The sequence below is a fragment of the Cydia pomonella genome, chromosome 20 (assembly GCF_033807575.1).
Source record: "Cydia pomonella isolate Wapato2018A chromosome 20, ilCydPomo1, whole genome shotgun sequence".
In the NCBI taxonomy this organism is placed as follows: Eukaryota; Metazoa; Arthropoda; class Insecta; order Lepidoptera; family Tortricidae; genus Cydia; species Cydia pomonella.
In genome coordinates, this window is record NC_084722.1 from 2,475,893 (window position 1) to 2,492,655 (window position 16,763).

Sequence of the window (16,763 nt, forward strand, 5' to 3'; positions counted from 1 at the left end):
AAGACCAGTGTGAATGTATAGACAGCGCACATGTGAGTCTCGGGTTGGAGGTACTGTAATATAGCACACTTATGACTCAAGCGTCGCGCATTGAGGGCGAGACGGATCTAAGGAGCGTGCATACTTTAGTTCGTCTAAATTTAAACCGACTTAAACACAACAAAGTGTAAAGAAGCCATTTTAAACGTCATATTTAATCGAAATTTGACATTAATTATGACAAGGCCACACTTCGTTATTGCAAAGGCGATGCAGAATTAGCTCGGTCTAAGTATATGATTATTATATTTTAACCAGCTACAGCAAGACCAGGAAGGGTTATGATTCTAGTACTTAATTCAATACGTATATGTGAATGATTGGGTGTTTGTACTGTTTGTGTCGTTTGTTACTACTACTCTACAACACATGTTTAATGAGCTTATTTTAATAATCGATCGATTGTGATTTGGATGACATTAACTACAATTTTAAACATGCAGAACGGAGAAGTTTCTATACGAGAAATTCGTAATCGGGTTAGTTTATCGTTTTACTTGTTTACAAGCCGTAAAGATTTATTTACAGCACAGGAAACTTGCACAGTCATCGCACGTAGGAAGCCTTCGTCTGCATGACGGTCTCTCTAACTTTTGTTCCGGATCAGGCTCTGATCATTTTGACAATGTGATTTAAATTAGACATACCTGTAGTCTTGTGTGTCTTTTCTCTGTAGCGGCAGCGTGTAGCCGGCCAGCGAGTGGTCGTAGGTACTGTGTACCCCGTACACCTCCTCGTTTTTTCTGAACAGAAAACATAAAGTTAAATTAGTCATCGTTAACAAAACAAAAGGCGAAAATACGGAGGTTCGATGCCAACTACAATTTTGATGTTAAAACTCTCGGTCCGTGGGACCCAGCAGTTAAATCTAGATTATTTTGATCGTATAAGAAATTAGTATGAGACTTATATTGTAGAAAAAAATTACTTATAAAAAAAAAAGATATTGTCCTCATCTACAGCACTACTACATGCATGAGCTCAAACCAAAATTGTCAGTATATCGGCAGAAACGTGTCGCTTTCCTTAATAAAAGCCTTTGTTACGTACGAGTTTATTCCTTCCCGAAATAATTTTAAAAAGAAAATTTGCTCTTCGTACGGTCGAGGAAATTGATTATTAAGCAATTTGCGGTTCAAGTAAATTTGGTTGTAGATACTCATGCTAAGAGCTGTCCAATGTAAAGTGAACCATAAACTGCTAAATAATCAATTTCTTCGACTGTGCAATAGGTATTTATTGTTATTGGATTTTTTATTGTAGAATATTTTCGATTATTCCATATAAAATTCATAGTACATACGCCAATTTTCAGCATCATTGAAAACCAGGAAGTGGATCAAATCTAATTCGCAAGATTGAACATGTGGAAGTGGAAGGCAATTTCACTCGGAGATTTCTGTGGGTTTCCTATTACTGGCGCTCACCTAAACATATCGTTGGCGTCCCAGCCGTTGGCCCTATGGTCCAGCTCCAGCTCGCCCAGCCTCGCCGAGCCGTTGACGGAGGGCGAGTCCCCGGAGTCGCCGTCGCAGTCCCAGGGCTCCAGCTGCCGCTCCTCGGCGCGCCCGTTGCCTGAGAGAATTACTGAGTATCGGGTCAAAGCTGTCTGAGGGGATGGTTGTTAGGTTGGAAGTTGAATAGTTAATAGTCCATATAAAAAGTATTTAGGTAATACACAGATTATTAAAGTTGTACATCTTGTAACAATGGTTAACAGTTGATGTGTATTAGTCATAATTCTATCACACAGGTTAACAGAAAAGGCATCCGTTTATGCAGATAACAATTCAATCAGAAAACACAGGAGAACCATGGAAGAAATTGCTGTGTATAACCTATTTAAATAAATAAATATATCTTTATTTCAGACCCAGAAGTCCATATATATTAGTAAATCCAAGGCTTCAAAAATAACTGAGCATAGAAAGATACATGTGTGACTTGCTCAGATTAATATGACAGGTGATATTTTGTTAGCCATTTATATTTAATTTTGTTAGTAGCTCGATTGATTCCCGACTTACTAATTTGGCGGTATTGATATTTTAATATAAGAGGTAGTTTGACATTTGTCATGATTCATTACGCTGTTGGATTTTGTAAAGTGAAGTTGGGGAAATAAAACTGTGATTCGTATTCGAGTGTTTTTATTGCAAGTTATCATATCAGAAGTTGGAAACGAGTCCAAAACGCCACAGGTAATTGAAATTTTGTTTTTAAATTCATAGATTTATGTGCATGATTTGGCTTTCTTGACGTTATTAATCGAACATTACAAGTAAAACTAAGAGGTAATTGAGAATATTTTCAATAATTCTGGAGATAAAATAGCTTGATAACAAGGTTTACGTTTATTATTAGAATTAGTAAACAATCTGATTAAAATAGCATATTCGTAATCGTAACCGTAATGCTACAAATTAGAATTTATGTTCACTATTAGATATTTGTTGTGGATGATACTTGATAATATTTAAGGAACTGTACAACTAGTTTTACATGTATTTATGTACCCATTATTCTAATTATGATTGTGATAGATAGTGTACTTCGTAATGTTATTATTTTAAAAGTCTTTTATTGATACTTTCTTACCACAAATAACGTGCATAGTTATCAATATAAAAACTAGTGTTTACTTTAGTTAGACACGTGTAAATACTTAAGGTAGTAAGTAAAACAGTTATGCTTGTGAAAATCATTTTAATTTCAGTATGGATGAACTTGATAGAAGAGTTGTACGGACGCCTCCGCTCCCACGTGACAATCCTGAGGGAGGCCAATCGATGACGCTGCAAGTACAACACAGGAATAGCAGGGCTCGCGACCGGGAACTGGAGAGGCGCAGCCGCGCAAGGCGAAGTCGATCCAGACACAGCCGCGGGAGGAGTAGCCGCATCACCTCTGACGGATCGAGAAGCAGCAGGCGCCGCAGCCGGTCACGTTCGCGTCGAAGCCGGTCGCGGATGCGCCTCAGCCCAGCACATGTACACCGGAGTCCTACACGTTCGCGCCGCAGCCGCAGCCGCTCGCGTCGCAGTAGGACGCGCTCGCGCCGCAGCCGCAGCCGCTCGCAGTCGCGCCGGCACCGCCGAAGTCATACAAGGTATGGTGATAATGAATTACTAGGCACTTTGAAAGATTTATTTAAAGCTGTTAGATCAGAGGACAGGTCAGATCATGTTGAAAGATTCCCCGTAATGAATGTGTTGCCTGAATTTGACCCAGCTAATCGTAGTCAAACTATTGACGTATGGCTAAATAAAGTAGATGAGACCGCAAGTATTTACAATTGGACTGAACGACAAGTTATTCATTATGCGTTACCTAAACTAGCCGGTGTTGCTCTAAAGTGATACCAAGGCTTGACGAGCTTAAAACACACGTGGCTCGAATGGCAAGTTAAATTAAAAACTGCTTTTCCTAGTAAGGAAAATTATGGTTTATTGTTAACGGAAATGCTTGAAAAACGCGCAAAATATGGAGATTCATTAGAAGATTATTATTACGAAAAAGTTATGTTACTTAATAGGTGTCGAATCACAGGTACCGATGCAGTTGACTGTATTTTATTAGGGATAGATGACAGAGCAGTAAAAACCAGCGCCGAAGCAGCGCAATTTACAGAACCGGATAAATTGCTAGTTTATTTACGTAGTCAGAAAAATACCAAACCAAGAGTCTCGTCTCGACAGACCAATGATAGCAAACAAGTTAACAGCCGGGGCCCTAAACCGGATAATAAAGTTGTTAAATGTTTTAATTGTGGTGAGGATGGACATCCTCATTTTAAATGTAAACAGCCAATAAAGAAATGCGAAACTTGTTCTAGAATTGGTCATGTTTCATCGGATTGTAACACTAAAAAGAATTTTGACGCGAAAAACGAGAAAACTGTGTCATGACTAGCCGTATCTAATAGTAAAGATCAAAAATTTTATAAAACTGCATACGTAAACAAAGCAAGTCTTTCGTGCTTTATAGATTTTGGCAGTGAGTGTACGCTTTTGAGATTATCTGATGCAAATAATATTTTTGATGATTGGTCTAAAGATAATTTACCTATTTTAAGAGGTTATCCACATTCAGCAACTCAGACATTAGGTAGAGTTTATACAAATATTATAATTGATTCGGCTGAAGCTACTGTAGAGGTATTCATAGTACCTGATAGCCATTTAAGTACATCTTTATTGATTGGACAATCGTTTACTGAACAGGATCACATAGAAACTTATAAAACCAGTAATAATTTAACTTTTTCAAATACATCGAAGGATTATGAATACAAACCTATATCTTTGATCTCTAAAAACACTATTCTAATAAATAATGTTACTGAGGTAGATTTTTATACTAAGCCAGTTTGCAATGGGTTAATATATTTGGAGTATAGTTTGATATCGCAACCTGAAAGAGAATTTGTAACAATACCGGGTTTAATTACTGTAACAGAGGGGCATGGACGAGTTATGGTTAAAGGTTTATCTGTTAACCCTTTTGAGCTAGTACAGGATAGTGTTATTACTCGTGCGTGTATTGCAAGAGAAGCTCAAGCATATACTGTTAATAGAATAGCTTTGAATTCATCACTTACTGTTAATGAAGAGATAACTTTAGCTAGAATCCAAGTGGGGCAGACATTAAGCGTGCAGGAGATGAATGAACTAGTTAAGTTGTTAAACGAACATCGCAAATGTTTTGCATTTAGTACCAAAGAATTAGGTTGTAGTAACTCTACATCTATGAATATTCAACTTAATGATAAAACCCCGGTAGTATACCGTCCTTATCGCCTGTCTTATGCGGAAAGGGAGGTTGTAAGAGACATGGTTAATGAATTGAAGGAATCAGGGATTGTTAGTGAGTCTACTTCCGATTATGCATCACCAATTATATTGGTAAGGAAAAAGACTGGAGGCTATCGTATGTGCATTGATTATAGAGCTCTCAATAAGAGAACAATAAAGGAACATTACCCTTTGCCCCGAATAGACGATCAATTAGACGGGTTAGCTGGATATTCATACTATACTACATTAGATCTGGCATCTGGTTACTACCAGATACCATTAGCTGAACCTTCGAAACATCTCACGGCTTTTATTACACCAGATGGTCATTATCAATTTAATAGAATGCCTTTTGGTTTAAGCAATGCACCTGCCAATTTTCAACGAACCATAAACAATATTCTAGGTAACGCACGTTTTAAACACGCATTTGCATATATGGATGACATAATAATACCATCTAAAGATGTCAATGACGGCCTGCACAAATTAAAACTTACTTTACAATTATTCCATGATGCTGGTATGACCTTAAATTTAGATAAATGTAATTTCTTTAAAAAATCGATAGAGTATTTAGGTTTTGAAGTTGATCAAAATGGTATAAGGCCTGGTGAGAAAAAGATTCAAGCAGTAAAAGACTTCCCTCGTCCTACTGATCAGCATAAGGTTAGGCAATTTTTAGGATTAGCCAGTTTCTTTCGGCGATTCGTGAAAAATTTCTCTATTATTGCGAGACCACTAACTCAGCTTTTAAAGAAAGATACTAAATTTACGTGGGGCGAACAGGAGGAAAATGCATTTATTCGGCTTAAAAATGACTTAACGGACAGACCTATTCTTGCCTTTTTCAATCCATCATATGAAATAGAGTTACATACTGATGCGTCTAAGTTTGGAGTGGCCGGAATTTTACTACAAAGAAAAGATAAGTCAAAATCATTCGAAGCTATTGCATATTACAGCCGACAAACGTCTCCCGAAGAAATGCATTTTACTTCTTACGATTTAGAGACCCTAGCTGTAGTCGCGTCTTTACAACGATTTAGGGTTTATCTACTTGGTATCCATTTCACCATCATCACGGATTGCAATTCTTTGAGGGCTACATTTGAAAAAAGGGATGTCATATCTAGAGTTGCAAGATGGTGGAATGTGATCCAAGAATATGATTTTGCAATTAATTATAAACCTGGAAAATCAATGGCTCACGTAGACGCATTGAGTCGCAACCCAATCAATGAAGTATCCTTTGAAATTAAAAACATTACAGTAGATTGGATAGCCACAGTACAACAAAATGACCCTGAGCTTCAGCGTACAGTTAACGTACTTAAAAATAATGAAACTCCTAATATAATTGAAATATCGAAGAATTTTGTTGTCAAAAGGGGTTTATTATATAGAGTCACTAGTGATGGTAATCGATGGGTTGTGCCTAAAGGTGTCAGATGGCACATCATGAAAAGCAACCATGATGATATAGGTCATTTTAGTTTTGAAAAGACATATGACAAAATTAAAGCCACTTACTGGTTTCCAAAAATGAGAAAATTTATTAAAAAGTATGTAGAATCTTGTTTAGAGTGCGCTCATGCTAAAGTTCCTGTTGCTAAAAAGGCTGGTCAATTACATCCTATACAGAAAATTGCTGTACCCTTTCACACGGTCCACATCGATCATTTAGGGCCGTTTGTCAAAAGTAAACATAAGAATACTCATATTCTGTTAATAATTGATGCGTTTACAAAGTTTATTGTTATTACTCCTGTTAAAAATACGAAGACAGCTAGTAGCATTAAAGCACTAACTGCTTACTTTCATACATTCGGAGTACCCAAAAGAATTATTTCAGATAGGGGTACCTCATTCACGTCACATAAATTTAAGGAATTTTTAAATGATTTAGGAGTTAAGCATATACTTAATGCTGTGTGTACCCCGAGAGCCAATGGACAGGTAGAGAGGTACAACAGGACCTTATTAGCTGCATTGACGGCATGTAACATAGGAAAATCCGAGCGAGTATGGGATGATAGCATATCAAAAATTCAATGGGGTATAAATAATACTTTGAATAAAGGGATTGGTAAGACACCTGCACAAGCTTTATTCGGTACGGAATTATCCGGTATGTCTGATGCGTTATTGCGGTTAGGAGTCGCTTTAGATGAAGATAGCATAGATAGAGATACTGTTAGAAACGAAATGACAGAACACATAGAAGTTGATCAGAAGAAGCAAAAGGATAGGTATGATAGGAAAAGAAAACATGTTGAATATAAAGTTGGTGATTTAGTGAGGATTGAGAGAGAAGTACAGTCTACAGGTCAAAGTAGGAAATTAATTCCAAAATTAAGAGGTCCATACCGCATAACTCGTGTGTTAGGATATGACAGATATGAAGTTGAAGATACGCCACTGTCCAGAAAGGGAAGTAGGCCATTTAAGAGCATATTTGCTGTGGATAAAATTCATCCCTGGCTAGTATTTGAAAGATCTGACTGTCAAAGTGAGAATGAAAATAAAGCTAGTGAAGATTATCTTGAGGTAGAATCTGAAATGTCGGAATGATTTGAGAAAGTGATAATTAATTTGTATTAAAATATGATATTGATACTATAAGTTTGATTAAATTGAATCAGGTACTGAAACAGGTATGAGGTTTTAGTACAAAATAATATATATATGTGTATGTGGAAGATATGAAGGAGGCTTCCATGTACAACATTTGATTTACATGCTAAAACAGGCAGGAGGTTTTAGTATTGAATAGGCGATGACTTGAGAATACATGGAAAATATGAAGGAGGTTTCCATGTGTTTAATTACTTTAAGGTACTAGAAATATGTATGAGGTTCTAGTATTCTTCCAAACTATAATATTGAAGATATGTATGAGGCTTCAATATTGAAATGAAATGTTGTTGATTATACATATAAGCAGTTTATAAATACGAACGAGTTAATATATTGAAACAAAGGATGTATTTGTATAATGATAATATTTACATAGATTAGTAATAATAGCAATTTATATTTAAGTTGTTTTATGTAATAAAGTATCAGTAAAAATGAATAATAAAGTAAATTTTGTTTAATAAATTTATGGTAATATCAAGTAAAATAGAGCTGAGAGATAATATGTTTCTTAATAATAATGATGTATTGACATTAAATTCATAATAACGTATATATTAATTAATTGGCCATGTTATTATGTTTTGTATTACTTAAAATTCAAAATTATTTTGTATGTTTAATTTTAATTCCCGGGGCGGGAATTGATTCAGGACGGCCGAATGTTAGCCATTTATATTTAATTTTGTTAGTAGCTCGATTGATTCCCGACTTACTAATTTGGCGGTATTGATATTTTAATATAAGAGGTAGTTTGACATTTGTCATGATTCATTACGCTGTTGGATTTTGTAAAGTGAAGTTGGGGAAATAAAACTGTGATTCGTATTCGAGTGTTTTTATTGCAAGTTATCAATTTGTACATATTTTTGATTGGTTAATCTGTTCAGATACATATGTACTTTTCTATGCTCATTTATTTTTGAAGCCTTGGATTTGCTCATATATTTATGAACTCGACTGTACCTACAAGCACTGCGAGTTAGAAATAAACCAATTGAATTTAAACCACCGGCAACCACGTGGCACCGCACGCCCCGGCCAAGCGTCGATTAAGTTTGCCTATCGGAAGTCATCCACTTGTGGCCTCAGGCCTCCTCCAGACACTTCCACAACAAAGTCGTGTGCTGCCCTCATACATTGGCTACCTGATTCTAACCAGATTGTTGGATATCTTGTTGTGGGCCTTGTCTGGTTCAGTGGCATGTAGTACTCACCATTAAACTTGCTAGAGATGGCTCCATCAGTCTGGAACACGTCTGTGGTGGCGTACTCCAGGTCCGAGTCTTTGGCCCGAATGGACACCACATCTTGGGGTTTGAAGATCAGCTTCTCGACTACTGAGTCGACCGCTACCACGCCGTCTTGATCGACGCGGTGAGCCACTTCTAATACAACCTGTAAGAAAAAAAAGATAGGTTAGCTTAAATTTTTAAGAGTATAATATTTTTCCACATCATGTATCAAACACAGAGAAAATCTTGATTTGTTCGAAAAATCTTCAGGGGCATTCCAGGAAAGTGTAGATGTGTGTGTATTCGTGACGCTATTTTTAGGGTTCCGTACCAAAAAGGTACAAAAGGAACCCTTATGGTGCGACTCTGGCCGTCCGTACGTCTGTCTGTCACATCGCTCAATATCTCGAGAACCACTTACAGTGAAAGTATTTTTTTTTTTATGGAAAATCCTCAATATGAAGAGGGGACAAAATTTCAAAGTCCAGTTACTACGTGCATTACATCGCGGAAATTAGTTTGCCGATAGATGGCGCTGTACACAAATATACTTAGTATAGGTCCTTCTGATTAAGTCTTTATAGGAGATAATTCAAAGTTTGTATGGAACCCTCGGTGCGCGAGCAAAACGGACTCGAGCTTGACCGGTTTTTAGGGTTTCTAGGTGTAGAAACTTTTTTTTAATTAACAAAAAAAAATTAAAATACTTCTGACAACGCTAAGAATCTGATATTTGGTAATGATGACGTTTGATTAATTACTAATTTAGCTTTAAATTCAACGGTGTATAAAACAGATTTCTGTAAGTTATTGAGGTAGCTGCCCTAAGCGTCACGTCCGCGACAAAGTAGACCTCCTTTTTGTGGATCATGGAATGGTAGGCCTTCAGAATACCGTAATAATTAGTGGGCGCGGGAATTCACAGTATCACACCAAGACGGAATCCTCCACCCATTTTAGTTTCGTCTTGTGGGATATGCCGTGGTCCTGGTCATGACACGTCGTCTTTGTTAATAAAAAGCGAATTTCTACGTCTTTAATATTGCTGAGGTCCAATTTACCTCATGTAGTGTTGTAAATACATAGTAGAAATAATGTGTTACTTTGAACCAGTTGAGAGCAATCTTTGATTGATATCGCCCATGATTTGTTATTAGCGCGCAAAGTAAACAAACGCAGTGAGACGCACGTGCATTGTTTTACTTCTGTTATTGTTTCCGATCATTATTGTGGGACGCCGAAATGTTTACAGCCGCTTTGGGACTTAATACTTTTCGTAATCTAGAAGCTAATCTTTGTTTTTATACAGGATGTTTAGTGGCAGATTTCTAATTTCAAATGATTTCTAACGCGAATAAACGAGCAATTCTTGTATATATATATATATATTTCCGGGATCTCGGAAACGGCTCTAACAATTTTGCTGAAATTTGGTATATAGGGGTTTTTGGGGGTAAACAATCGATCTAGATTAGTCTTATGTTTGGGAAAACGCGTGTTTTCGAGTTTTCATGCGTTTTTCTTTCGACGCAGAATATGGTCGCTAATTTCGTGTTGCCGGCCACTGTCCGTCTGGTCCAGCGGGTTAAGACGCGGACTGCTAAACGAGTGTTACGGGTTCGAATCTCGCCCGGTGACTAACTTTTGTTTTTTTTTTATATGTTCAAGTTTATATATAATTTTTTATATATTTATTGTTTTAGACAAGTTTAATTTAGTAATAAAATGTAGTTAAGATTATCACCTATACACCACCATATTACAATAAATAGTTATAACCGAGCAAAGCTCGGTCGCCCAGGTACTGATTTTCTAACGCGAAGAGCGAGAGCCACGCGGGGTGTGTTTTAGTTTAATTTCGAGTGTTGCGGATTGAGTAGTGACAATAGATCGCTGGCCAGTGCAGAGTCAGAGTGTATTTTCTATTGAAGCGTAACGTATTATATGTAGGTTTTTTCTCTCAGTACCGAAAAGCGTAAGTTTTGCATTAATTTCGGAACAAGCGGAAAAGTTTGGAGGAGTACGTATACAGCGAGGTCGACATATAATAATTAAAAATGTGACTTTCAAAAACTGAAATCCGCATTCAACTTCTTTTCGTCAATATTTAGTTTTTTTATCAATCCTGACTGACAACCTGTATATAAGATACTAAAATGACGGTAATGACAATTGCCGGAACTGTACCCCTAGTGTAAATAAATTCGATTTCGAAACGTGACGTACGCGTTTGCGTTTAGTCTAATTTTGTATGTGATTTAGAAAGAGCGCGCCAAGCGGGACGTTTTGGAAACTCAAAATCCTATACAAAATGAGACTTAACGCAAACGCGTTCGTCACGTTATGATGTCGATTAAATTTACACTAGAGGTACTGATCTGTCAATGAAGTATAAAACTGTTACAAATTCATGATGTTTGGGCAGTAAACTGGGATATAAAAACAGAAGCAAACTTGAAAATTTCTATGAAGAGATGGGCCGTATGCTTGTTTCGGTGGCAAACGTAGTATAAAAAAAGAAGTTTCCATTTTCTAAAAGGAAAATAACCTTTCGCATTCAAAAATGTGACAAGTTTATTTCTACTGTCCGTCCCATATCAGTAAATCTATCTATGATTAATTGAACGATATTGGATAAAATAAAACGCATATCTATTGGAATCCTCTAGTGAGTAAAGTCTAGTGTGTCAGGTTGCCGACACCACGCTGTATCAGTATACAGCGTGAACTCCGACCTTTCAACGAGATATTCGACTGAACACTTTCAGTAAAGGTCAAATAACTGGTTACACTATTAGGTAACCGTCGTAGGTACTTCAGACGGAAGCGAATGAATGAAAATGTATGTGCATTTTAATGGTATTTTTAATCGGGCATGACTTTGCTGAACTTTATTTGATTTGTTTAGTAGCTGAACATGCGACTCTGCGTGAGTGGGATGCAATCTGTGGCATGTCCTCTCCCTCCATCAAACGAATGGATTTCTTAAAGTAGAAAATATGATCATTCATTACCATTTAGATCTCAAAATTTCGTTACATGTGATTAAGTTTTGGAGGAGGAAACAGTCGAGTACGAAACATCGTTTTTTGAGATTTTTACACAGGATTTTTTGCCTAACCTAGCGTCGTCCTTATCACACTAGTTTTAGGAGCCGCTTCCGTTAGCGAGACGGATATATTCACATAAAATATTTTACAGTACATATGGTGCTTCTTTATAGCACTAGTGCGAAAATTAGCATATTACGTTACTGTGTCGAACATTTAATTTTAATTTCATTAAAGGGCCATATGTACTGTAAAACGTTGTACGATACATGTGCGAATACTATAACTCGTGTTTTAATTTATCGCCACTCGTTTCGAATTTCCTATTTTTCGCACTTGTATCGTAATGTACTATAAATTTCAAATCCTGTATCCTTTTAATTACGAACAGTATTTATACAAAATGTAATCGCAAGACGGTCTATCAGCCGTTTATGCAACTCTCAAGTCCGTTGAACTACATGGAATGCAATAGAAGTGCATCCGCGGGAAACACCAGTTATATAATACGTCCTTGTCCAATGTGGCACTTTCACTACTACAGCGTATCGCACAGACCGCCCACTGCAGATTTCCTGTTGTCACAGATTGTATGTAATGTATTGTAGGTATTAGAAATTTTGATAATTTTTTTACCGTATTCTGACGCGATGAATTTCAAATTCAAATTGATTATTAATTATTGACAAGCTATGACCTTGACGCCTTCGAAAGGAACTGGTACTCGTGGAACTTGACATGTCTCCCTGTCAAGATATGTGATACGTGGAAAGGGAGGATGAGGCCATTGCCCAGCAGTGGGACACTCTATGTTCATATGAATAAATAAATAAAGCTTTTAATTGAGTTGATAATTTTTGTATTGATGCAAGCTAAATTAGACCCACTTCCGATAATTCGAAAAAAGCTGAAATATTAGATATATATGTAAGTTGCGTGATAATGATATATTATGGGACTATCGAGCTGATCTGATGATGGACTCAGGAGGTGGTCATTAGACCTCTGTGATAAAACAAAGCAACCTAATTTTATTTTTAGTTATTGTGTTTTTCTTTCTGGTTGCTCTGTAAACCAGCGCCATGCCTAAGTATTTTAGTCATCGGCATATGCTGAGCGGCATCCATTTTGGTGTAAGATTACTCTAGAATAAGATGATGTATGGTTAAGTTTCGTTGTACACCAAATACGTTCGTTCGAGTTTGTTAGAATTGTCCCTATAAGAATTAAAAGAAAAGTACAGTCAGCGATAAAAGCTTGTATCAAATATGAAATAACTGACAAAAACTTATCATAACCGTTAATTGTTGTGTCATCGTTATTTATAACTAATAAAGCTAAAATTAATTACGGCAAGGTCACAGATTCACCATACTGTCACTCTTTGCTATCGCAGAGTATAGATATGCAGAAATAATCTCAAGTTATTTATATTCTCTGCGCCGTCCTTGCTCCATATGGAACTTTCACTAGCTGTCGTTGCGTACACGTGTAAGATTTCCTGTTGCCACAGATACGAGTGTTACCGTCTGTGTGACGAGCCATTTATGCACAAATTATTCTTTATTGTAGTTAGTATAAAATTATTCATCTAGATTAGTCTATAATTGACATCTCTAGTACATATATGGCCTAGTGGGTAGTGACCCTAACTAGTAAGCCGATGGTCCTGGGTTCGAATCCCGGTAAGGCTATTTATTTGTGTGATGAGCGCATATATTTGTTCCTGAGTCATGGATGTATATCGTTGTCTGAGTACCCACAACACAAGCCTTCTTGAGCTTTCCGTGGGACTTAATCAATTTGTGTAAGAATGTCCTTATATGCAGGAAAAGCCTTAATGTACATAGGTAAGGCCAGAATAAGTGACTGCAAGAGTCACAAATAAGTGACTGACCAATAACAGTTTCATTTTCTTTTTAGGTAATAAACACATCATTTATAATCTTATACCTTTAAACGAGCCATTCTTGTATATATGTATATTTATACATTTCGGGCATCTCGGAAACGGCTCTCAACGATTTCGATGAAATTTGCTATATTGGGGTTTTCGGGGGCGATAAATCGATCTAGGTAGGTTTTATCTCTGGGATAACGCGCATTTTGAGATTTTATATGTTTTCCTAGCAAAGCTCAGCTTCCTAGATATATATAATTAAAATGAGATAGTATTTTACGTTTTATTGTTGATAAGTAAGGCTGAAATGTAATATAGTACATAATAAAATTTAAAAAAAAAGACTTATTTCTCTAATTTGTTTGATTTTCTTTAAATGTATTATTCAAGAACCCCGCTTTCACAGGTGAAGGCCTCACCAAAGCCCTCCATGTATCTCGATCCTTGGCCACTTGTATCCAATTTGGCCCTGCAATCTCGGTAATCTCATCTTGCCATCTCAAAGTGGGTCTTCTTTCCCACGTTTTCCTAGATGTTTCTTCCATTACCGTTACCCTTGCTGTCCAGCGCCTGTGTTAGGTACGTGCTCCATGGGCCGCCCACTCCATTAAGTTTTTTGCTGGAAGCATCTATGCTCTTTATGGTTGATTTTTTGTATTTTCCAAGTCCTTATTTTATATAGTATATATAGTAATAAAACGATTCCTAGTAACACATTCCTTACACGTAGCTGTACATATCAGCCCTTGTCCAGAGGCAAAACGTCACCATAGTCAATCTTTATCATGTGTAAGCGCTCTAGCTTATTAGTACATTATTGTCGAGGCTCGGAAGTAGCTACTTGCTGGTTGCGGACTCGTTTTAAACGGACGACCTTGGAAGTCCGTTTAATTGAATCCGAAGCCAGCAAGTAGTCTTCCAGACGAGCCATTTATAGTGCTTTTCTCAAAAATTATGCAAGAAATATAAATATAATAGAAATATTTTACAGAAGCAACGTTCTTACGTATATATTTTCACAAAAAAAGGAAAAACAATTGAAACTATTGAAAGATTTGCTTCGTGCCGCCTTTTTATTTTTTTAATAAAAAATAGATGTGTATTTTTCTGCCGAAAATACGCCAACCTATTTGAGACAGCTAAATAGTCGCGGTACCAACATTATAATAATAAATACTGATCTGTTTGGCTGTTTAATAAACCTATGCCTTCATTTGATATGGCCATTTCAAGTTATAAAAAAGTTGTGAACTCCACTAATAATATAATTTGTATGTAACATAGCAACCCCGAATCGAGACCTTTTTAATTTTTGATTGACCATAAACTATGCACTTGGCGACCAATTTTTTAACCGTCAAAGCCGACTTTGCCGTCCATTTCTGAGAAAAATAACTAAGCTATGCACTATCTGTCGATACTTTACTCGCTTCCCGTTGCATTTCATATTCATATGTACCCTATACATTTGTACTTAGGGCTCATTTTACAACGTAAAAGTGTATGTAATGTAGATAATATTTAACATTAAAAATGATATAGAGGTACGCGGGCGGAAGTCGTATTATGTTTAATGGGATCATTTTAGTACTTAGTAGTAGTCAACTTTTGTATTGGTATAAATATATTCCAGAAATTGTGTTAAGTTTCAATATTATATGTACGCTGCTTAGGAAATAAAGTGTAAAATAAAATGTATGGATTAATTTTACAAGTAGTGTTTTATAGTCATTCATTCATTATATCCTTCTAAAATCCAAGCTTCGGTTGTATTGCATTTGGTTTGGAACTAAGAACTAAGACTTATTGAACATAAGTCTTAGCATCATCATAGACTAGGTACGGTCACGGACATTAATTGTTGAGCTATTTTATTTAGGGTTAACTTTACATTGGACATTTCATACCGTTAGGATTGACTACCAAATTAGGTTGAACTCTAAATTGATCAACAATTAATGTCTGGGACCGTACTTAATTTTTAGTTTCTACATGTGGGGATAATTTCAAAAAATCCCTTTCAATAAGGCATAGGGAATAGATGTCGCACAATTCATATTAATTTATTTGAAGTTATAGAGTTCAGTCAGTTAAGCGCAGGTTCGCGTAAAAACGAATGGGGTTCTTCAAAATTAGACTAAGACTCGAGTTCTTACCTCTCGTGTCGTGAGATACCAATGAATATCGCTGCAAGATTCGTCCCAAACATAAACAATTGTTACAATGTTGCACGAAATCGGAAACATCCGCATTCTGCATTAAGTACAATGGAGCGCGGAAGACGCCACGCTGTGCGATCATTGATTCGACCTACATTCGCGGCGCGACCGACACATTTGGCAATTTTTAGCCCTTTAGCATCTAAACTTGCCACTTGGGAACATTACCTTTTCCCTATTAATACTTGCGACTTGAAAACTTTTTACTATCCTTTTGGCATTTTTTTCTTATAAAACATGCCATTTAGCAACTTTTATCCACAAAAATCTTGGTATTCAGCAACTATTCCTCCATATAGAGCGCCATTAATCATAATCATAATCTTTATTGTTTGTGAGAAATGGGTTACATTGCCGGTAATTACTATTGTAACAATTTTACATGGACTCACCAAGACTACCATTAGCACAAATTTTAGCAACTTTAAACATACTGCATTTAAGTAGAGGAGAGCAAAGAAAACGTCACGTTGTGTGCGATCATTGATTCGACCTAAATTCACGGCTCGACAGATAACCGAAAAAAAGCGTTTCGGCGGCCAAGTGCACCTACGCTATAGTAACGCACTGACGACTGGGGTCATATCTCTATCTCTCTCACCCTAGCTTCAACCACGCGAGCGTGAATGAGAAGTTTTACGACCCCGGTCGTGAATCGTCTGTTTGGTTTGCGTCTACTATAACAGAGTAGCCAACACCGTAACTAAACTAAGGGTGCTAAATTTGGCAACTTTTGTAGACATTTATTCCCTTATGCGGCGAGGTCATCCAAACAATAGAACACATAATTGAACGCTGCCCTCTGCACTCATACACCGGAGCTAGCGAAGACCTTTTTTTTTTTTTTTTAAGAGGGGAAATGCTTTTCGCATACCACCCAGGCG

General features: G+C 36.7%; 1 protein-coding gene across 1 annotated transcript in view; it reads right to left on the reverse strand.

The window, feature by feature from the left end:
- The window catches only part of LOC133529298 (ataxin-2 homolog), an 88,854-nt gene that overhangs the window by 29,229 nt on the left and 42,862 nt on the right, over window positions 1–16,763 (reverse strand). The window contains exons 3-5 of the mRNA XM_061866995.1: window positions 8,693–8,873; window positions 1,467–1,614; window positions 687–782 (exon numbers count right to left, since the gene is read on the reverse strand). Coding sequence (XP_061722979.1) covers window positions 687–782; window positions 1,467–1,614; window positions 8,693–8,873 — 425 coding nt within the window. The remainder of the gene's footprint in view (window positions 1–686; window positions 783–1,466; window positions 1,615–8,692; window positions 8,874–16,763) is intronic.